Source organism: Maniola hyperantus, chromosome 7 (genome assembly GCF_902806685.2).
Source record: "Maniola hyperantus chromosome 7, iAphHyp1.2, whole genome shotgun sequence".
Lineage (NCBI taxonomy): Eukaryota > Metazoa > Arthropoda > Insecta > Lepidoptera > Nymphalidae > Maniola > Maniola hyperantus.
In genome coordinates this window covers 6,817,762-6,841,268 of record NC_048542.1, presented here as the reverse complement: position 1 = coordinate 6,841,268, position 23,507 = coordinate 6,817,762, and the positions used below count along the sequence as shown (strand labels likewise).

The 23,507-nt window shown below is 35.7% G+C and overlaps 1 protein-coding gene across 2 annotated transcripts in view; it reads right to left on the bottom strand.

Moving 5' to 3' along the window:
• The window catches only part of Swim (Secreted Wg-interacting molecule), a 31,077-nt gene extending 11,342 nt beyond the window's left edge, over positions 1-19,735 (bottom strand). The window contains exons 1-4 of one of the 2 annotated variants that reach the window (XM_069499670.1): positions 19,628-19,733; positions 19,408-19,549; positions 3,614-3,753; positions 2,693-2,876 (exon numbers count right to left, since the gene is read on the bottom strand). In XM_069499670.1, coding sequence (XP_069355771.1) covers positions 2,693-2,876; positions 3,614-3,753; positions 19,408-19,451 — 368 coding nt within the window. In that variant the 5' untranslated portion in view covers positions 19,452-19,549; positions 19,628-19,733. Of the gene's footprint in view, positions 1-2,692; positions 2,877-3,613; positions 3,754-19,407 lie in introns of both variants that reach the window. The other variant, XM_034970773.2, reaches the window with a different exon arrangement.
• Between the last annotated feature and the right edge of the window lie 3,772 nt (positions 19,736-23,507).

Sequence of the window (23,507 nt, the reverse complement as noted above, 5' to 3'; positions counted from 1 at the left end):
GCGGAGGGCGCAGCGTTGGAAGACGCTTCACTAAGGGGACGGACGACATCAGACGAGTCTCAGGGAGCCGCTGGATTCAGGCAGCGCAAGACCTTGGCGTGTGGAAGTTCCTACAAGAGACCTAGTGGCCAGCAGTGGACGTCTATTGGTTGAACTTAAAACGTAGTTTGAACAGACGCGGACGTCAAATCCGTTCCTTGCTTTTTGCTTTTAGTGGATGAGTATCGATTTGTTATTTTGCCTTTTTTTTTTTGTCATTTAGGTACATTACTTCATTGGATCCATAGCCGAAATTAATGAAATAAGTAGGTACTAGGTAGGTATATTTCTTAAATTTGTATAACGCGAACTCGCCATCCTCACATAAACTTCCAGAGTTTCTAGATGATGGCAATCTGTGTATTTTAAATGTACTCAATTGAAATTTCTGTGATCAATAAAAAAATTTAAAAAAATTACACAGATACGAAATAATATTATGTCCCTGGTACCCTAGGTACTTCAGTCACATAGCCAGGAAAGATCTGAACAGAATAAAAAAGCAAATGCTAATAGAGAAGATCGAAGGAAAAATACCACGCAGACGTAGCCCAGGACGTTGTACGGACCAAGTGAAGGAAACACTTTCTCTGGCATAATACATTACATGACCTACTCTGCTTTTCACTGTGAAGAACAGGCTACGTTGGAAAAATACCATTAAGAGGGTTCTCCGAAAGAATGAGAGGGAGCGATGCAAATAGGAAGAGGAACAGCCCTAATGTGCATCATGAATCATGATGGATGTCCCATTGTACGAGTATGATCTATGACCCATATCCCTCGCGCTTTTGTGTTGTGAAAGGCGTCAAGGTGCGAGACGGTGGGTCAGATATATTTAGCTGTGACCCAGGTATTCAATCTGATCCACTGGCGCACCGCCATGTCTGACGAATGTCAGCATTTTAAAATGAGACCACTTCTATTGGTTTGCAATTTCTATTTTAATGGATTTAAAAAAGGAAATATTTTGTTCACCCATGACCCTCGTGAATAATTAAAAACAAAACAGAAAATTATAAATATCAAAGACATGGTCGAATTCCTTTACCATGCTAGTCCAATGTAATGTGGGTACATTTGACTATAAAGTTCACGTAAGCATATTACCACATGAGATAGGTATATACACCTAGGTATACACCTGTCTCTACTCTCTATCTCTATAACGATGAAAGATGTCTATTGTCTTGAAATAATTGACGGTGACGTGGTTACACTAATTCTTTGGCAAATTGTTTTGGAATTTTTAAATTGTCTGTAACAGCATAACATGACTGTTTCAGCAATTGGCCCTCGTTAAAAACATCAATGAGCAATGGCTAGGTATTTTTTTACGATTAGATACTTAGGTAGGTACGCGACAGGTCAAGATGGCAATCGGGGAAAGAACGCCCTGCACACCCGCACAGCCCCCGCGCTAACCCGGCGCTGGCGAGCGCGGGTAACGTGTGGGTGTGCGGGGTCCCCTCGCCTCATACCCCGATTGCTATCTCGACCTGTCGCGGACTATTACCTTATCGTAAACTGATGATTGAGCTAAAGTGGTATTGACAATATTGGAACATTATTATAGTGATGAGAGCAACATACCTAATGTAATGTTTATTTAATAATATGGGTTGTCTGGTGGGAGGCTTCGGCCGTAGCTAGTTACTACCGTACCGGCAAAGCCGTGCCGCCAAGCGAATTAGCGTTTTCGGTACGATGCCGTGTAGAAACCAAAGGTGTATGTATGGGTGTAAAAACTGCCATAGGTACTCTTTCCAGATTAGCCCGCTTCCATCTTAGACTGCATCATCACTTACCACCAGGTGAGATTGCAGTCAAGGGCAACTTGTATGGGAATAAATAATTAATGAAAAGGTATAATAATAACCTTGCTGGTTTTTTTATCTTAGAGTTTACGAACTATTCTGTAAAATTCCGTAAGAAAATATGAAAGGTTTTTTACTGAAAATGTTACGATCTATTTATTCTATAGGTAGGTAGGTACTATTATTATAAACAGGCAAAGTTTGTAATTTGGATTGGATTTATGTATACATCGATGGTTTATATGTTGTAAAATCTCCGGAACCAAAGATATAATTCTGAAAATTCTTTTACAGGTAGATGTTATATTATCACCGAGTGCTAGCCTACCTAAAGACTATATTATCACTCATACGAAGTTGTAAGTAAAAGTTAGTACCTACCTACCTAAACCATAATGCCAGCGTGGTATGACCAAAATGAAAATACTCATCTATAAGTACTACTATAGTTGCATTTAGCAGAAATTCTGCTATGTGTCAAGGATCAGACTGGCTATTCTGCGGCAGAATAGCCAGTCTGATCCTTTAGACTCGTACCTACCTACCTGATGCTGTACCTGATGTAAGAACAATGTATTTACCCGTCTAGGTACTTAATCGATTGTATGTACAAACGAATCTGACCTTTATCGTTTTAATTAGGAGGTTGCTGCTTAATTATTATTTGGATGTGGCGCTAAATAATGATTAAACAAAGATATATGTAGAAACAGTCGAGCCCGACTTCAACATACACACGTGTAGAAATAAAAGTTATTTTTTACTTTGTAGTGATTTTGGAAGTCAGTTTTTTTATATTTTTTTAAGTACGGGATCCTAATAAAATAATGACTTACCACACGTTGCACCCTCTTGTAATCTTGTCTCCAGGTTCATAGAATTTTTTATTATTTTCGCAGGCAATGATAAGGGGAGCAGGGGGTGGAGTTATGACTTGATGTCTGCAGACCTCGAAGAAGTCAGGGCAGCAATCATCTCTGGAACCGCGATCACAAAAGTCGTCGCAGTAGCAAAGTGAGTCTAGAACAACAAAACTCACGTTATAATCACTCGGAATCGAACTGATTCCGAAGCCTACCTAGGTACTATTTCCCCGGAACGTCCATTAGGCTTAGAGTTTCTGTTTAGACGATAGGTTTTGCTCTGTTTTGCCATTGACGAACGAACAATAGTCATACCTTACATAGGAAAATTTTGGCATTTTTGGCAGGTTGGATCCTGATCACTAAAGTATTCTTACTTACTGTAAATTGACACTGATGCCCACCCCCCAACTCCCCTTTCCCCTCCCGATAACAATTCGTAGCTTGTAATCGATAAACTCTGACTTTCTGAAACTACTAAACCGATTTGAATAATTCTCTCACCATTAGAAAGCTACTGTAATATTATGTAGACCGTAACCTGTAGGAGGTAGGATGAACTAACAGTAAGTAAGAATATTTTAGTGACCAGGATCCAACCTGCCAAGAAAGCCAAAATTGTCCCAAGAAAGGTATCGTCATCATCATCAACACATTGCCGGCACTCTACTGAGAACGGGTCTCCTCTAAGAATGTGAAAGGTTTAGCCCACCTACGCAGCGCAGGCCTACTAGGTACGAATTGGCAGACTTCACACAGCTTCGAGAACATTATGGTGAACTCTTAGACCAAGTGCGGTGCCCAGGTGCCCAGGATTGTATTGATGTCCCGAGGAGGTCAATATCACCGAAGCCGGCTGCATCAGCTAGTAGGTAAGTATTCTAAAAATCTAACCTTTTATGGGTGCGGAACAGCCGTCCTGTCTGCCTTGACAACATCTGTTAGGGATCGCGCCACAGAAGGGCCCCGTCAACCCTGGTCGTGTGTATGCGGTCACCGCGGCCAGTCCCGCGCAGAATAACAACAGGTGCCATCTGAAACAATAGGTACCATGGAACATTTTTTTAAACGTCCTTCTTGGCGCAGTGGTGAGCGCTGTGGTCTTATTAGTGGGAGGTCCCGGGTTCGATTCCCGGGAGGGGAATTTTGGGATTGTATAATTTCTAAATTTTCGGTGGCACTCTTCGAGCGTGGCTAGTTACCACCCTGCCGGCAAAGCCGTGTCGCAAAGCGATTTAGCGTTCCGGTAACATTTTACACCACACTTTATAGACCAAAGAACTAGATAAAAACTGAGACTGATGTTTGTAATTTGCACCACAAACAGACCTAGACTAATAGATAGTCTGTCTTGTACTAGAGCTGACAAAAATCATCGGCTTTACAAGATTGATTGATTTTAAGACTTTACGGATAGCTGCTCTCTTGGTACAAGCATCACAGTTATTATATAGGTCACCAGGTGTAACCAGAACGCTGGCAAAAACGAAGACAGCTGTGATACTCCTGATGATTACTGATATGATACCACAAAAAGAAACATGAAAAAAAAAAACCTATAATTTCATAAAAATTTACGATTATTTGCAATTTGAAATTTGCAATATGCAAACAAAACGTCTGACTGACGCTAGAGGGCAACGAACGTTGCGTAAGTAGGCCATTCGGTGTCAATGCCGCGTCGTAGACGGGGCGCCATTGACCCGAATTCGACCTAGCGTTCTGGTTACACCCTGTATTTAGAACGGAAAAGGGAATCACATCCATGATCCTCCTCTTTTGTAGGTAGATATATTGAAATCTGGTGTAATTTTTAATAGATTGGTAACATGTGTGATGTGGTAACCACAGATGTAGATGTAGGCGTGATGTGTGTGTCTACCTACTTATAAATACTGCTCTAATTCACAGGGCAATGTGTCATTTCAATAATTAATATTATGGCTTTTAATAGTTGTGAGTGGATAAGTATATATTCCGAAGTGGGTTATGGTCATCTCAAAAATGCTAATGATGTCAGAAACACGAGAATACGATCCGCCAAATAAGTACTGAATTTTATTGAGATTAACTTAGCTAGGCTAGCTAGATTAACTGACAACAAAACTTGCAAAAATTATTCTGCAAGAAATTGCGGAAGTTACTTTTTCTAAACTCAAACTCAAATTATTTATTCAGAATAGGTAAAATTTTACGCTTACTGATGGTCAAAATTTAAATTTGTAAGATGATATACCTAAGTGGTGATAATTAATACGTACTTAAAACTAAAGCTACGATCTACGAAAAACTTATAGAATGTATCTACAAGTGTTTATACAATGCAAGTAACTTGCCAGTGTTGACTTCTGCAAGTTCTATTATTAGTTGATACCTGGCATTACGAGAAAAGTCGTTAATTTTGGTATGCATACTTCTTAATACTCAGGTCTATCTAGGAAATCAAAGAGTTGCCACGGGATTTAACTACACGCGGACGAAGTCGCGATCATCAACCGATATATTACCCACTGCGCAAGTTCAAGGTATCATACATCACGTAACTATTCAAACAGTATTTAAATCAATCAGGCGAGGCCGAGAGATCGAATTCTATCATCACTATAATATAATTATTTATGCATTGCGTTTTGATTGAAACTTAAACCTGGTGACATTGGAGTGGACACCGAAACAAAGGGCTTGGATTTCTCCAACTTTCAGAACATAATACCACAGTTACCAATCAAAAGATGCCTTATAACTACCAACAAAACCTTATAACTACCCAAATAAAGGTCATATTAACTCCACGCAGTGTTAAAGTTATCGTGCTGTAATAAATTCAAATCTGACGTTTAGTACACCTTGATTTACGATTGTTTCATTATTGCGACATCTATAAAGCTTAGCGCAGTAGATAAATCGGCCGGCACAAATCATCCTAAAGTTTTGGTTCGATATTAGTTTTTCGAAAAACTACCGTTTATCAAATCTGGTGCTCAGCCTTCCTCATAATCCTCAGCCAGCTACTAACCGCCGCTTCTCTTTATATCGCCAGTCCAGTATTGTGCGTCCCAAACTGCGCTTAGGTACTTTTACGTAGTCTCCAACTCTAGGACTTTTCGACCACAATGGTGATGGCCTACGACTGTGGCCTGCATACTTTGGCTTACTAATACTTAGTTTGAGCAATACGGTGTCCATGGTACCCAGTGGATCTCTTAATTTTGGATCGTAAGTATTTCTCGGTGAAATTCCCAAATAGCCGTCTCCATACGAGTCGTCTAAGTGACTGTCGAACTCAAGGGAGAATATGTCCATAATGACCACGCTTGACGCTGGGCTATGGTCATTATGGACAATATTCTCCCTTGAGGCCTCAATTAAAAGTAGGTTGGGGAGTAAGTAAGTCCCAACATTACCCTGTGGGTAATATCAGACAGACAGGACAGCGCTTTCAAAGCGCATTAGATGTCTGCATTAGTTAGTGAGTAGGTAACTATATTAATACATACATAGAATCAGTTCCTTACTAATACCTAATACCTATTATTTATAGTTACTAATATTATATTGTGGGCCTTAGTTGTCTGATAAAATAAAGATATTTATTTATTTATTGTTATGGAATTATTTACTATTACCTTAGTTAAGACTTACAACTACTTAGGTTAAGTTGCAGCATCTGTCTAAAATCTAAATTGATATTTCAAAATTAGGTCATGAGCTGGGTCTATAAATAAAAATTTTAATAAATTAAGTCAGGTCTTTCCCACTATTCTTTATCTAGGTCACATATTTTAGCTTCGAGGAATTGTCCGTAAGATTAATTGCTAAACTAGCTACAGTTACAGACCATTTTTATATCATGTAAGCTTAGGTATAGTTTCGCCTAGTCCGTATATCGGTATGTTCGTCTGTGTATCACAGTCATTTTATTCAAAAACAATATTAAGACTATTAAGTAAGTGTACCTAGGTATTCCTCAATTTTTAATCGACTCCCAAAAAGGAGGTGGTTTTCAATGGTTTTTCTTTATTACACCGATTATTTCGAGGTTTCTGGACCGATTTGCAAATAATATATTTTTTAATAAACAGTAGAAGTTTCCGTGGTGGTCCCATAAAAAATTCTAGATCCAACTCCTTAGTCCTGATGCTGCAGGGTTACTGTCCGCCTAAATTATCAAGATTCAGGAAGTGTTTAATTTTTAGAGGGTTTTTGTGTCGGAGGTTTTTTGAATTTTGAATTTAATTTTTATTTTATGCTTTTTAAACTTTATGTCAGTAGGTACTAGGAAGTACTAGACACTGAGCAGCCGTTTGCTAAAACTTTTAGATTCCAAGTGTTCAAAAACGTTTTATTAGATATGCAAAATTATACTTGTTTAGGTTCAATAGTTTCTGCATTATCAGGAAGTCGAAAATAGCTTGAATTGGTTCGTGTAATATACACACATTACGCACTACTTCGCCTTATTAGAATTTGGACTTATTAGAATTTGTCTGGATACTAATAAGTAATAAGTATGTATTGGTCGGATAGTAATAACCGATCTTATTATTCTAAAAAAAACAGAAAATAGCTAATAATCTTCAAACGGCTGAACAGATTTTAGAGCTAACAACACATAGTTGTTGTCAACACTCTCGATGAAGCCACCTTTCAAACAAAAAAACTTAATCAAAATTGGTTAATTCGTTTAGGAGCTACGATGCCACATACAGATACACAAACATACATATACACACGTTAAACTTATAACACCCCTCTTTTTGGGTCCGGGGTTTTTTATTTTAAATCTGACATTTTATAAGGGGCTAAAAATTGATAGCAGCGCGCAGCCGAGTAGGTACCTACCTCTATACGGCGAGTACCTACTCGAGTACTTATCGACGAAATTCTCATCTCACTAAACAGATGGGATTATTTTAGGCTAAAAACACTCGCCGCTCTCATTAGATAAATGCATAATCACGCCCAAATATTGATAAACGACTGATAACATTGTTGACATCACACGAGGAACGACGATCTTGACATTCTTAAAATTGACGACCGTCAATTGTTCAAATATACGATTGTAGACGTTATTTCCTAGATAATAAGAGTCTGAGTGTGAGATTATCTATTTAAAGTTCTACTTTCCACGTGTTTACATTAAAATTGGTTAACCGAAATTTTAATAATTTCAAGGTGATACAAGCATTATAGTAAGGGGCCGACTTAAAATACAGTTGTAGGTTGACTCATCTTGACAAAGAAAAAAAATTTGCAATATATTTTTTAGTCCTGGAACCTGATTGAATAGATGGTTATTCAGGATCATTCGATCCGGGATAACCATCCATTCAACACATAGACAAAGGTATTACCTACTTATCCATCTGTTAACCAATTAGAATATTTTTAGGATTTCGTACCTACATCAAAAGGAAAAAAGGAACCCTTATAGGATGACTTCTTTGTCTGTGTGTCTGTCTGTCTGTCCGTCTGTCGTGTATGTCAAGAAACCTATACTTTTATCCCAGAAAATCATAGAGTTCCCACGGGATTTTTAAAAACCTAAATCTAGTAGGTATTGTAATAATTCAGAAAAGTTGCAGGTAGGTAGGTAGGTAGATACGTAGTTGTAATGGAATGTTTTCGTAATGTTACAACAATGACAGTAATTATTTAGTAGCTGGGACGGCTTTTCGAAAGACAATTAAAAATAGGTTATGTTTATACAGATGTCTGAATTAGTTACAGTAATTTTTTTACATACCTAAGTACCTACTCATAACAATTGGAAACAATATTCTTACTTAATAAGTTACATATCCATATTAGAACAACTTGCCTCCATGCCTCCAACTTTTTTTTAGTACCTACTTATAGCTAATGTTTAGTTTTGTTTCATTGTAGACATTTGACAGTTTTTAGGGTTCCGTAGGTACTTCAAAAGGAAAAAAGGAACCCCTAGAGGATCACTTTGTTGTCTGTCTGTCTGTTTGTCTGTCTGTCTGTCTTTCTATCAAGTAACCTATAGGGTACTTCCCGTTGACCTAGAATCATGAAAATCATCAAAAAAAACTTACACATTCTGTAAACATTTCAACTCTCTACCTATTACGGTTCACGAGATACAGCCGGCTGACAGACAGACGGACGGCGGAGCCTTAGTAATAGGGTCCCGTTGGCACCTTTCGGGTACGGAATCCTAATAACTAGTCAAGTGCGTGCCAAAATACGCATAAGGCAGTGTTCCGTAGCTATGTTATTTGCTAATTTTGGCAGTCATTTTTTTCCAAAAACTTATTATTTTAAAATTAGGTAGGTAAATAAGAAACCTCGTGACTTAAAAATACCTATTTAACAAGGTACTTATCACAAATTATTATTTTTTCGACTTATTCATGTTCGGGAGGATAAGTAAGAATCCTGATTTTTTTTCGATATTCTAATATGCTTGTGTCACTCATGTGTGCTTCTGTGTAGCGGTAACAGGTTTTTATACCTATCTAAATATATAAAAGGAAAAGGTGTCTGACTGACTGACTGATCTATCAACGCACAGCTCAAACTACTGAACGGATCAGGCTGAAGTCCGGCATGCAGATAGCTATTATAACGTAGGCATTCGCTAAGAAAGAATTTTTGAAAATTCAACCCCTAAGGGGGTGAAACAGGGGTTTGAAATTTGTGTGGTCCACGCGGAAGAAGTCGCAAGCATAAGCTAGTCTGTACTAAATTCTAAACTTACAGCTTTTGTGTCTATAGGCAGTTTATTTTTAAATAGTTGTGACACACAGACAGACGTTATGGAGTAAACTATAAGGATTCCTTGTTTTATTATGGAACCCTAAAATTGATAAACTCTATGGCGCCACTGTCACCAAGGTATGTAGTTATTATCATCATGAACACATTACACAGTCCAGTTATGTCCGCAAAAAATATGCAAAAACGAGCCAATAAAAAACTAACGTGGACTTAAGTTCGACGACCGAACTGTATAAACACAGATTTTCCTGCGCAATCTATAGAATTTTAATCAATTTGCGAATTACTATACAAATACAAACTCATAAAATGACAAACAGGTATTTTGCATTGATATCGTTGAGATTTCAATGTGTAGGTACAGACTACAGATGAGTACAGTCAACCAATCAGATTTTTAAATGATGACGACGTGGTAATTTTTTCGCGTCATCGATTATTATTTATGAATCTGTAGGTCGATTTCGTAAAACCTGCATCAATCATTATTACAATCTCAATTGTGATTGATTGAATTTGTGCGATTCTTGTTGCAACAATGCATTGTAGTAGCCAATAGTGAGCGAGCGTCAACCAATCAGAGGTGATTGCGATCGTGACATTATAGCTGTCATTTCTACCGCAATCGAGTAGCTGATCGATCAAGATTACTGCAACTGAACAGAACTCTCCTCTCCGCTTACTTAAATGAAGACTCGGCCTTATAGGTCTTCCGGTTAGAACTTAGAACTCCAAAACTCTATCAGTTTCATAATTTCTAAAATATTATTTCTTTTATAAATTAAACTCTTGTAAAATAATGTTTAACTTTTTTATGATAAGTAAAATAGTAAGTACGTAATTGTTATTATAGACTAGCTGCCCCAAACTTAGTACCGCCGAACAGTTGATTCTTTTTCAGGATTTTTTTAAAAAATTCTCTCCGTAATAACCATCCCCGTTCTTCAAGGAATATTATGTTCTCGAGATTTGCGATCAGCAACACATTTTGCGATTCATAATTTTATATATAGAGATATCTTATAGTAATCATAAGTATAAAGTACATTAACGTAAATTAACACGAATTGTTTCCTGTAGTCATCTTTTAAAAATGTTTAAAAATGACAAAATATATGCTAGTACAAGCCATTATGGCGAACATTAACACACTTATCTAGTTATTTAAAATGTAAATGTTATTTAAATAAACTACAAATTCCCGTGTAATCATTTTTAGGGTACCGTACCCGAATGGTGCCAACGGAACCCTGTGGGCTGTATCTAATGAACCGTAATAGGTAGAGAGTTGAAATGTTCACAGAACGTGTATGTACCTACTCGTATTATTTCAAAACGGCCGCCTTGAAAATGTCATATCTTGTACGGAAGCCTTCGAGTGCGAGTCCAAGTCGCACTTGACCGGTTTTCTATACATAGTATACCTACAAAAAAATCTTTCGATCCAAACATAAAAGTCTTGTACGTATTTTGGAATAGCATAGAAAATAATAGAGATTCCTAGACTATAAAAATAAAATTAGTTCAAGAGCACTACTGCTTTTGAAACGGTATTTATTTTTGAACACTTTATCCCTAACAAAACAAAACAATAAAATATTTCTTATGATCAGAATATAAAAACGATACGGATGCCTTTCTTTACGAGCCATGAATTTTTAGATTTGGTAAATTCAGGTTAGGCAGCCGAGTGCCGACACTAGATGAACGCGAACGGAATGACGAAAGGACGAAAATATTTTTCAGAAGTAGATAACATCGCGACAGCAGCGACGTCCGACAAAACATATCATGACACGCAGTGGCGGATTTGCCATACAGAGGCGGCCAAGCGTGACCAAAACTCACTGATGTTATGAGAAAAGTTATGTGATAATATTTGGCAATAAAGTTTGTTATGTATTATGGGTGCTAAGAAAGGGGCGGCTGGTACCTACTTATTACATGCAGGCCATTACGGCGGCCAAAGCTGCAAATCCGCCACTGATCACACGGGATGCGCACTTACTTTTGGAGATATATTGATTAGTAATAAGGGATGTGTATGATGTATGTCATGAAGAGAAGGATTTGGCCGTATAGTATAGTACACCACGCTGGCCAAGTGCGGATTGGCAGACTTCACACACCTTTGAGAACATTGTGAAGCACTCTGGTAGGTATGCAGATTTCCTCACGATGTTTTCCTTCCCCGTTAAAGCAAGTGATATTTAATTTCTTAAAACCCACCTAACTCCGAAAAGTTAGAGACGCGCGTCCGGAATCGAACCTCTGACCATTAGGAGGCCAACGTGTTATCTACTATTCTACTAGGCTATCCCTTGTCGGTACGGATACATTTCCGTCGCGCCGCGCTGTTGTTGCGCGTCGTGTGTTTTGCACTTTACTGAAAAAGTTTATGATTGTGTATAAAGTGTGAACACGCTCACGAAATAAAACAGATATTTAATGCCCGCAAAGTGCGATATTAACTAAGTAGGCCGCCTTTTATATTGTGTGAGAATCAGGTTAAGATGTTTATATAGGAAATAGGTCGATTTTATAAGTAGATTTAGGTATATTTATAAATCGTAGAATCTGCGCACTTAATTTACTTACTTTCATTTATCATGGGCTGGTAAGTATACCACTTAAAACTTTTTTTTAAAGTAACGAAACTTTACAACACCTGTTTCATCATGCCATGAACATAAGAGGCAATGACATAATGTAGATCTGGATAAGTACTCGATTGTTATTTATTGATTGACGAGTTTTTGCCTGCGATTTCGTCCGTGTGGATTTTTTCTTAAAAATCCCGTGTAGCGATAACGTCTTGTATTTCACGTCACCTGCCTGAGAAAATTCCTTTAAATTTTCCCTTCCCTTTCCCAGTTTACGGGAAAAAACCCAGTCAAGTGTGAGTCAGACACGACGGACAGACAGACAACGAAGTGATCCTATAAGGGTTCCTTTTTCCTTTTGTGGTACGGAACCCTAAAAAACTTCCGTTTACGAAATAATGACCGCCAAAACTTTTAGCATTAACATAAATGACTACGGAACCCTAACTTAAGCGTAGTTTAACATGCACTTGACCAGTCAATTTTTTTAATTCATTACCTATTTAGCTCTTTTAAATATCCGATCCGGAATAGGTATGCCACGAATGCACACTCACTTGAACATTAGTGACCCAAATGCATAAGAAAGTGCTCTACATAATCAACATATTGAACATGCTGCAGCTTGTCTGGGTTGTAGTCTGTGTAGACCAAGAGAGTAGTCGTAACTTTATAATGATGCATTACCTACATTACATGTTACTTTGAAGAAGTATGTATCTACCTACCTCTAGTATAAATGATTGTACTTATATATAAATATATTTTAAAAAAACGGGCCGAATTGAGAACCACCCCCTTTTTGGAAGTCGGTTAAAAAGGAAAAGCTGACTGACTGATCTATCAACGCATAGCTCAAACAACTGGACGGATCGGGCAAAAATTTGGCATGAAGCAAAAGGACCGCCGGAGTAACCAATGGCATCACCTGAAAAATGTTCTCAGCTCAGCATAGTGCTGTGCTTTTGCACAAACAAGAACATACAGTGTTAATTTTTAGCTGTAGCCTGTAACTTAATTACGAATAATAAGTAGGTACTTTTAATGCTATTGCTATAATACGTAGCTCTTGTATAATCTAAATTAAATATCGTATATACATTAACATTTAACGGTTTAAGTTATAACCAAAAGAGTTAATACCTACCTAGTTTATTATTTATTTATAGTAGGTAAGTAGGTATTAATTTTTTTGGATTAGCCACGGACTTTCAACGTTTGCTAGTATTTATTTCACCTGCGCACCACATTGCACCGCATTGCATTTACCTCATTAAAAATAATCTTTAACTATTTTGCATTAAACTCGTTTTTACATTGATTCTGATTTAACTCTTTGGCAATAGCATTTGTTAGAATTATCTACCTGGTCTCTTTGTTGTGTAATTTTTTCTTGATTTTATGATTTTTTTGGTAATTTTTTTGTACCAATGGATACCTAATGAAACGTAGATGTTTTTAAAATAATCCGCAGGATAAGTGCCATAGTAATTTTTACAGAAAATTTGCAAGTTATTCAAAGAATTAAATTTAAAAATCGAAAACTTGTACAGTTTTTGGGCTGTAATTTTAAAATGCTTGAAGTTTTTTTTAGTTTTATAACTGTTTATTATTAACAAGGATATGTACTAGCAAGAAATAAAAAAAAATCTGCTGAAATACATTGTTCCTTTTTTTTATTAATTTTTAAAGTGGCAAACACCCTTTTACCAAGAAAAAAATAAAAAAATGAATAACTCGAAAACGATACACTTACGCATAAGCACTTTAGGGGTCGTTTGATAGCTAATGTCCTGTACTATAACCCCTTAACGGGATCGTGTCCTATTTTCCTGTAACCCTGTATATAAATAGATCTTTTCAGATTCTATTTAGCGGCGGCTTCTCCCCTGACATAATGTCAGAGACCTTTTTGAATATTTATAGTTTTGTCAAACTTTGTGTCAAAAAATTTCGCGACTGTTTGAAGGGAACAGAACAGTTTAATTTGGACCCATGTTAATCGTGGTATTCTATAATACTGGACAACATTGGGTCCTTGTCACCCTGTTCTGTTCCTCTTTATAGCTATTCCTGCTATTTTAGAGCAAAATAGCAGGAATAAGCTTCGACTTGCGTCGCACTCTAGAATGGCGGGGACGGAGTCCCTACACAGTTCCACCCTGATTTGTTGGTGGAGGTCCTCTCGAATTCGGCTGTGCTGTGGACAATCGATGAGCAAATGCAATATTGACTCGTCGACCGTTTCGTCACAGACACAGCCAGGACGGTCTTTACACTTAAATCTGTGTAGGTACTCCGAAAACCCGCCATGTCCGAATATTTGGAGGTTAGGGTATGTCATTCGTGTAGAAATATTTTAAAGAATTATTATACCTGTGTTTATTAAGTATTTGAAATAAAATAATTAATGATATTACCTCTGGACTCTAACTTAGTTATAAAAATATTTTTACCTAAAAAATAATAAAGTAATTTAAATACTTAATTTAATTTACTCATCAAATTAAGTTAGGGACTTTTTCTACCATCTCTTAAAGTATCATAATCTGACCGATCATTAATATCGCGTGAAAGCTGTGCATTTAATATTATTAAGAACTTGTCGATGGCGCCAAGTGTTTAATCTTTTAATTCAAAGTACAAATAAAAGTAAGCGATATTAAAATTTAACCAAAATTAATTTCGACTAAAATGTATTTTTAATTAAAACCAATTTTGCTTAATTAAGACCAAGCCCCAATTAGAATTCAACTTTAATAAAAAACGGTTTTTTTAAGGTTCATTAACGTGACGTATTGTATTTCACCTTAATTAATATAATATTATGAGCTTTTTTTGTTTGAGACGTGTTTGTGACGCATCTTGAGTATTGACTTGGAGTTGCAGCTAAGAATCTTGTTAACTCGATGAATGAAATAGTTGTATGCGCTAAAAAGTTATAATAATGTATAGTTAATTACATTAGGTACTTTATTACGAAATGCTACGAGAGCTTTCGTAGAGCGTTATAACTACTTTATTTTTAACAGCTGTGACAGTTAATGTACCTAATGCTTACATATAATAAAAAAAATCTCAACTTATAGGACAGGACTTTATTCCATTTAGACAATGCTTAATAAACTTCAATCTTAGTTCTAAACTATTAACTTCTTCAAGACATAATTATAAATTCTAATTTTCCCTGCTTCAAATCAATAGCTCCGGCTTTTCTGGCCGCCATTTTACATCTGCTCACAATTCTTTTTTTAAATTCAACTCTAGGCAAAGCAATGCCGCTAACACATATATATAATATCCCTTTATTCAAAATCCTTTATTATTGGGTGTTTAAATTAAATATGAAGGGGCGTGTGGCCTAGTTGTGACAACGCATGTCAACCGATTGCGACTGTTAAGCAACGTTGACCCAAGTCAGTAACTGGATGGGTGACTGACTTTATAGGTAACAATTTGGCCTTTTGGTTTCCTCCTTGCCTTAGAGAGCACGTTAAGCCGTCAGTCCCAGTCATTATCACTAATGAAAGAATTCTTAAAATCGGTTCAGTAGTTTTGAGTTTATACCAAACAAACAAATCTTTCCTCTTTATAATATTAGTTTAGATAACCACTAAAAATTTCAACACAAAATAATATTTTTTGAAAATATGCCTTGTATTGTAAATGCTGCATAGTAAATATATTATAAGTAGGTACCTCTAGCTATCTCATTAAAATGTTTGTCCGTAACATAACGAGTAGATACACCTGCACCAGGTCAAGGCGAAAATATTTATATTATTACAGATTACAGCTAAATTTAAGGGACAGATCTTTATCGAGATTATGGTAATTGCAAACAATATTAGGCGTGATAGACTCGGAGATCAGGTGGGTAGTTGCGCAACGCAATCAAAATTATTATTGAATTTGGAAGTTTATATTAGGCTGTATTCAAAACTAGCATTATCGCATTATCCCTGGAACTCGTTCGCCTTTTCCCATTCCAGGAATACCTCAAAATCCTTTTTAGTTTTTTAAAAATTATTTAAAAAATCATTGACCTATAATAATTTTAATATTATGTAGCGGCGCGGCGCGGGCGGACTACGGCCTAAGCCTTTCTCATTCTGAGAGGAGACCCGTGTTTTGTAGCAAGCCGGGTTGGGTTGATCATGATGATGATGATTATTATGTATAGATTCCATCAACTTTACGAAAGAAAGTCAGCAAGAAGATTCGCGATTTTTTGAAAATCGTTTACCCTACCATTAGAGAGTAAAATAAGTGCGTAATATGAACTCGGTAGTTAACCCTAATAAATCATATATTGGTTTTCTGCGATACCTTATCAACGGATAAACTGGATAACGTTTACTTATTGCGTTAGGAGTGACTGTAGTGTATATGTAAATATACACTACTTTAAATTTACAGACTACTTATTCAATAGCAAAAAGACTGAAAATTTTAGGGTTCCGTACTCGAAGGGTGCCAACGGGACTCTATTACTGGCTGTAACTCGTGAAACTTAAAAGGCAGAGAGTTTGTACTGCCGCTCGCGCTATTTAATATAACAATAAAATAATGAAAATTTAAAAATGACCGCCATAAAAAAAAATTCACAAAAAGGAGGTAATATACAGGAGTCGTTGATAAATCGTAAAGCTTAGTTTTAATAAAGCTTCCTGTTTTACGCGGTATATATAGAGAGAGAGAGAGCCAGCGCGTGCCAGACCTTCGTTATTTTATAAAAGCTGAAAGTTTCTCTGCGTATTGTCTCCCACACAGGGAGGAAGTGAGACTATCAGCGATTATGAAATTTGGATCATGGTGGCTTTGGGAGATATCAGATAATAAAGGTGTAAAAATCTTACGTTAAAGTATTAAGTAATTTTTTTTAAAATTTCTTCGGAATATTATTAGGAATCAAATACTCCCTGCCAGACGCCCGTAAAGTTTAAATGTTTAAGGGTGTCTGGCAGGGGGTTGCAATGATACTAAGTGTCTGGCAATGCATGACGTGAATTTTAATACTATTCCGAAGAAAATATATATCAAATCAGAGTTTAATTAAGATAACAAGTATTAATTAAGGTGTAAGATTTTTTACACCTTAATTAATACTTGTTATCTCCTAAAGCCACCATGATCCAAACTTCATAGTCGCTGATCATTCCTCTATATGTTGGACAATAAGCAGAGAAACTTTTAGCTTATACATATAAAATAACGAAGGTCTGGCACGCGCTGGCTCTTAGTCCAATACTTTTAACAAGTTTATAGCCGTTGAATACCCTTGATCCATCGTTCCAGGGGTATTCAACCTAAGATAAGGTAAGTCCCTTACCTTGCCTCCCTTATCTGCGACAAAATCTGCGAGAATTTATTTTTAAAAGTATTTTTAATAATATTATGTTCCAGATAAGCTAGCTACTCATCTGTTTGAATTTTTTTAAATAATTCATATTTCAGGCACTTCCATATCAATTATCTTCAAATTAAGATTGCAGTATAATATTATGACATAATAATTATACCCTTAAACTGAGATTATGACGGACACCAATTAGGTACCAACCCATCCACCACCATTTCCACCGAGCCAAAAAAATAAATAGGTATTAAGTAAGTAGGTATACCGAAATTAATAATAATAATTCTTTGTCACGCCAATAATAAATTATGGAAAGGTTATAACCTACCTATATCAGAACGAGAACGTAGAGATGCATAGGTAAGTATTCAGGACGGAGAATAAAGCTTTTATAGTAGATTCAACTATCTTATCCCCGCGACTTCTCCCGCATGGACTACACAAATTTCAAACTCCTATTTTACCCCCTTAGTGGTTGAATTTTCAAAGATCCTTTCTTAGCGGATGTCTACTTCAAAATAGCTATCTGCATGCTAAGTTTCAGCTCTATCCGTCTAGTAGTTTGAGCTGTACGTTGATAGATCAATCAGTCAGGACTTTGAATTTTATATATATAGATTAGTTAGAAAACATATATTATTATCTTTATACTTAGATGCAGCTGTTATGGAATCACACCTAGATATTTATGAGCCTTGATCTGGCATACCGAACAATAATACAATTGATGAATATAGAGTAACGGATCTACTTGCTAAGTCCGCCTACACTCAACCACTTTACCACACTCCACTTTATTGTAAACTAGCTGATCCCCGCGGCTTCGCCCGCGTAGATTTAGGTTTTTAAAGATCCCGTATAGCCTATGTCACTCAGGAATAATGTAGCTTTCTACTGGTGAAAGAATTTTTAAAATCGGTTCAGTAGTTCTAAAGATTACCCCCTACAAACAAACTTAACGACATTACCTCTTTATATAATACAACGGGCCGTGCAGCAGAAATCGTAATATTTTAATTTCGCCATAACTTCAAAACCAAACGTCCAATTTTAATCATTCAAAGACCAAATATTATCTCCATAAACTGTTCTTAGTGATGAAATCATTTATTTTGATAAGGATTTATAGCATGAGTAAAATAAACGCGTTTAAATGTAGTCCAAAAAAAATTCAAGATTTTTAAATAAAAAAATGGTTGCTGTGCCTCACTCGACATAGATGGGTATAGTGTGTCGCGGACTTTTTTATAGATATTTATAAGATCTACAATTAATTAGAACATTTTATGGTTCTATCTTTTATAGTTTAGGCAGCGTACGCAAAATAAGTAACTTTTCTGGTTGATTTTTTACACCTTGTGTCCGAAAAACCCAAATATCTTACGGAACCCTATTTTTTTCCAAAATAAAATATAGCCTATGTTACTCGTGGATAATGTAGCTTTCGAATGGTGAAAGAATTTTTAAAATCGGTCCAGTAGTTTTTGAGCCTATTCAGTACAAACAAACAAACAAACAAACAAACAAACAAACAAACAAACAAACAAACAAACAAACAAACAAACAAAGTTTTCCTCTTTATAATATTAGTGTAGAAAATTAAACTACCTACTTAAGTATTTTATGGTAGGTATCAAATAATTTAACTTAAGTTAATCAAGAACTGTAATAAAATATTATGTTAATTAAAAACACCTGTCTTGTGTCTTCATCTTAAAACTACTACAAAATTTCAACCGTATCTTCTGATTTAATGTATCATAATACCTACATAAAACTTTTTCTAAAACATGCTGATTATTTTTATAGCAACGTGGATGTCTATCATTCAAATTCTAAAACGAAAACTTTAACCGCAACTTAGTATGTAGAACAGGATGCTGTTTTCAGTCAGATGGGCCTTAAAGATACGAATTAACATCTCTATTCTATCCCTTTGAAAACTTAACATTATGTAAAACAATGTTGTAAGTACTTACATATTCGTCATGTTAGCTTTTGTTACTAAAAGCTGGAAGCACATGCAAAGAACCCAAAGTCTTCAGAAAATTCTAATGAGCGAACTTAACAAACGAAAATTTTCTAAATATCTTGGTCCACGGACATTTTTAAAATAATCATCTGCCCATAATGAATTTAAAAAAAATAAACACTGGCAGATATTTGTGGCTTTATTTCATGAAAAAAAGAATTCGTTACGTTCACTCCGCGCGTTTATTTGTATTTGAAACGTCAAGACGTGAGTTCGATATAGATGTCGTAATGAAACTGCGGCTGGCGTTAGCAACCACCTGGTTTAATATCGCGGCAAAACATACACATGTTTAAATCGCTTTATAGCATCAAAAGGTGTGCGATAATACAGTCGGTCTGAATCATGCAGTATTCTCGCAACTGAACATTGCAGAATTTGAACAATCACCATTACCAGGAGCAACCACTTCAGTAGGCTCACAATTTAATTCGAAAACTTCGACGACATCACTGGATAAAACATGCGTTGCCTTGCATGTAGATGGTCCTGGGTTCGATTTACGATTGAATCAGTTTGATAAAATATAATCCGGTCTAGTGGTAAACATTAATAATAATCAGTCGCGGTAACAAAAATTTACAAAATATGTGAATTTCAAAAACCTAAATCCACGCCGACGAAGGCAGAAATCATCTATTTGGTACAGAGCCAGCTTGCAGCCCAGAGACGGATATAGGCTACTTTTATCCCGGAAAATAAAATAAAAAATCGAAACACGCGGACGTTGTCGCATGCTAGGTATAAGTAAACAAGCACCTTATTGACAACCCTATACTATAGGACTAACGAACCATGAAGTCAATCTAATTGGCACAAAGGCATCATTCACCAAATAATGCCATTACTTGTATTATTATAGGCATATCAGTAATAATTAAATTACAGTAAGTAATTACTATTGTGAGAATTAACTGTGGTTGATACTCTATCAGCTTTTGAACGTGTCTCTATCAAGGCTAACTTGAAATAGAGTCTAAAAGATGGGTATTATACCAAAAACCGACCAAGTGCGGGTCCGACTCACGCAACGAGTGTTCGGGTATTTTTTTCAACATTATCACAATAAAGCAAAAACTATTATGCGTAAAAATAAATAAAAATCTGTTTTAGAATGTACAGTTGCCCTTTCATATTATGATATTTGGTATAGTTATCTTACTTTGAAAATTGAAAATAATAATTAGTATTTGTTCATGAACACATTTTAATTTTTTTTTATGTGATGACTTACCTAACCGAAAAGTCACGGTTTTCGGATTTTTTCACAGACAGACAGACGGACAGACAGACAACGAAGTGATCCTATAACGGTTCATTTTTTCCTTTTAAGGTACGGAACCATAAAAAGGATGAAAGAAACATATACAACATAAAATCTAAAAATTACTATTTCCTAGAGACTAGGTAAACTAATAACTCCTTCACTGTAAAAAAATCCGCCCAAGAATCGTAAATGTTGGGTGGATATTCGTCTATTTAATCTGAAGATCGACGAAGTGATCGGTTCTTGAAAGATTTTTCTCCATTCCTTGTTTTATGAGTTGGGCAGTTAATATTTACGTTGACACACCGAGGCTTTTCGTAAATTAGGTAATTTTAGGTATATTATTAAATAATAGAAAGTACCTACTACCTAGCTAAGTACAAGTCGTGAATTACGTACTTACTTTATACTCAATAATATCTTGTAAGTGTTAGATGGACTTTTATAAATTCACTATTTTAGCAATAAACTTTTGTCTGTGGATTTTCGCAATTATATTTTTATCGATAAAAAGTACTCTTTAAAAGTTGGGTGTAAGTATTTTGTTTTAATTTGGATGTAATTTTGGGATTTTTCGATTTTTACTTTTTTTGGATACTGACTGTTATGATTTTGAATATGGGCACTTCCATTTTATCTCTAGATGCGACAAAATTGCACAATTACTTATTAAAGGTAGGTAGCACGTGAACATTAATTTAAAAAATTCAATAGGTATTCGGGAAAATGCAACCAATCTAATTGTCTTCATAGCATTTTATGAGGATAATTAGATTGGTTGCATTTCATGAGGATAGTTAGATTGGTTGCATTTTATGAGGATAATTAGATTGGTTGCATTTTATGAGGATAATTAGATTGGTTGCATTTTATGAGGATAGTTAGATTGGTTGCATTTTATGAGGATAACAAAATTGGCTGCATTTTATGAGGATAATTGTTTGCATTATCATAAATTGGTTGCATTTTCCCGGTAGTAGCAATTTCCTCGCATAGATTTAACAGTGATCGTTTTCAGATTCAGAACTCCTATCAACCTGACGTTAACAATTCACTGGGCTTTACCCGCAAAAATATAGGTACACCTACACAATACTTGCATTCCTTAGCCTGCCTGTTATCGACTAAAATTAGCGAACAAAATAACTTCCGCATTTTGTTTATGAACTATCGTGAATGCATGAATGAATGCTATTTCTGATAAGTAAGATGCTATTTTTGTATTTGCACTATATCAGTTGAAATCTTATTCCAGTTCGTTTTTCCATTTATGCCTATATGTCTGCTTACTATAGATTCCATTATACTTAATCTGTGCTTACATCATATTGTAAACTAGCTTATTCCCACGACTTCATCCGCGTGGAGTGCACCAAACTTCAACCCCCTATTTTACCCCCTTAGGGGTTGTATTTACAAAATCCTTTCTTAGCAGATGTCTACGTCATAAGAGCTATCTGCATGCCAAATTTCAGCCCGAAACCGTCAGTCAGTCACTCAGTAAGCTTTTCCTATTAGGTATGTATATAGATTTATGTTCGATTCTAATATTTTTTATCATAATATATCTGGCTGACCTAATTATTATTTAAATATAATTATTGGGCATATCGACTAGATTTTACATTCAAAAAATTAAAATAAATAAATGATTAAGTAATGGTTGAAGCTGGTCACATGATTGTCCCCAATGAAACGGCTGCATTGAGCGACAGGCTGCGACACAGTTTTTAGACCTTTTGCACTTTAAACCGTCTGCAACGTAAAGATCTTCAATGGTGTCATTTAGATATTTCACAAAGGCAATGAATGCTCAGATTTGTGAATACTGAATAGGTTGATTTATAAAAGGGCCGGTATCACGAGGTTTGCAATTTGCTCTACACTTTGAATTTGGAAAGAGTGTGGAAAATTTTATCAACTATTTTGCGACCGAAAATAAAGCCCAAGAAGCAAAAAGTACCCTCCTCCAACTGACTATAGACTGCCTAGGCGCAATACATACGTCATATCTATATAACATGCATGTGTCATTATATGTAAGTAAAGATAATAAGTAGTAGATTATATAATAGATACCAACTTGATAGTTAACATTTCCAATGAAAATATATCTGTTGAAATCGGTTCAGATTTAACATAGGTAGGTTAGTAAACGTTGCCATAAAATTTCACCCCCTATCCCGTAGGAACCCAATTTTTTTTGAATAAAGATTATCCTTAACGATAATCATGAGTAGGCCCCTGCTCTTAATTGTGCAGCTATTATTTAATAGACATGCCTTAAATTGCATTCAAATCCGTTCAGTTCAGCGTGATGTGCGAACTGATAGAAACAATTTAAAGAAAATACTGTTTTGGTATCTTTAGGTATACTTCTTTAAATATACTTTGAAATACTTATTGGATACAGCTTTATTATAGCTATATCCGATAGGTATTTCAAAGTATAATGATCCAGATAAGGTTTATGCTACGTTCCAATAAATCTTAGGGCACGTCACAGATATGTAAACTTGACAATGAATGGATATTAATTTTCTCAGGTGCCTACCTACATGTAATAATGCCATTTATTACACGTGTATTGTTCGACTTATTTTCTGATAACAACAAGCAAGCAGATGTTTTTCATTACAGAATGCAATTTCCATGAAGGCAACCGAGGTCAAATATAGATCTAAAAGCCATTTGTCACACTAATGTCTCATCTTTTATGAATAATATATTTCTGTCGTCTTGAAGTAATAAATAACCCGTTCATTCATTTAATATTTATT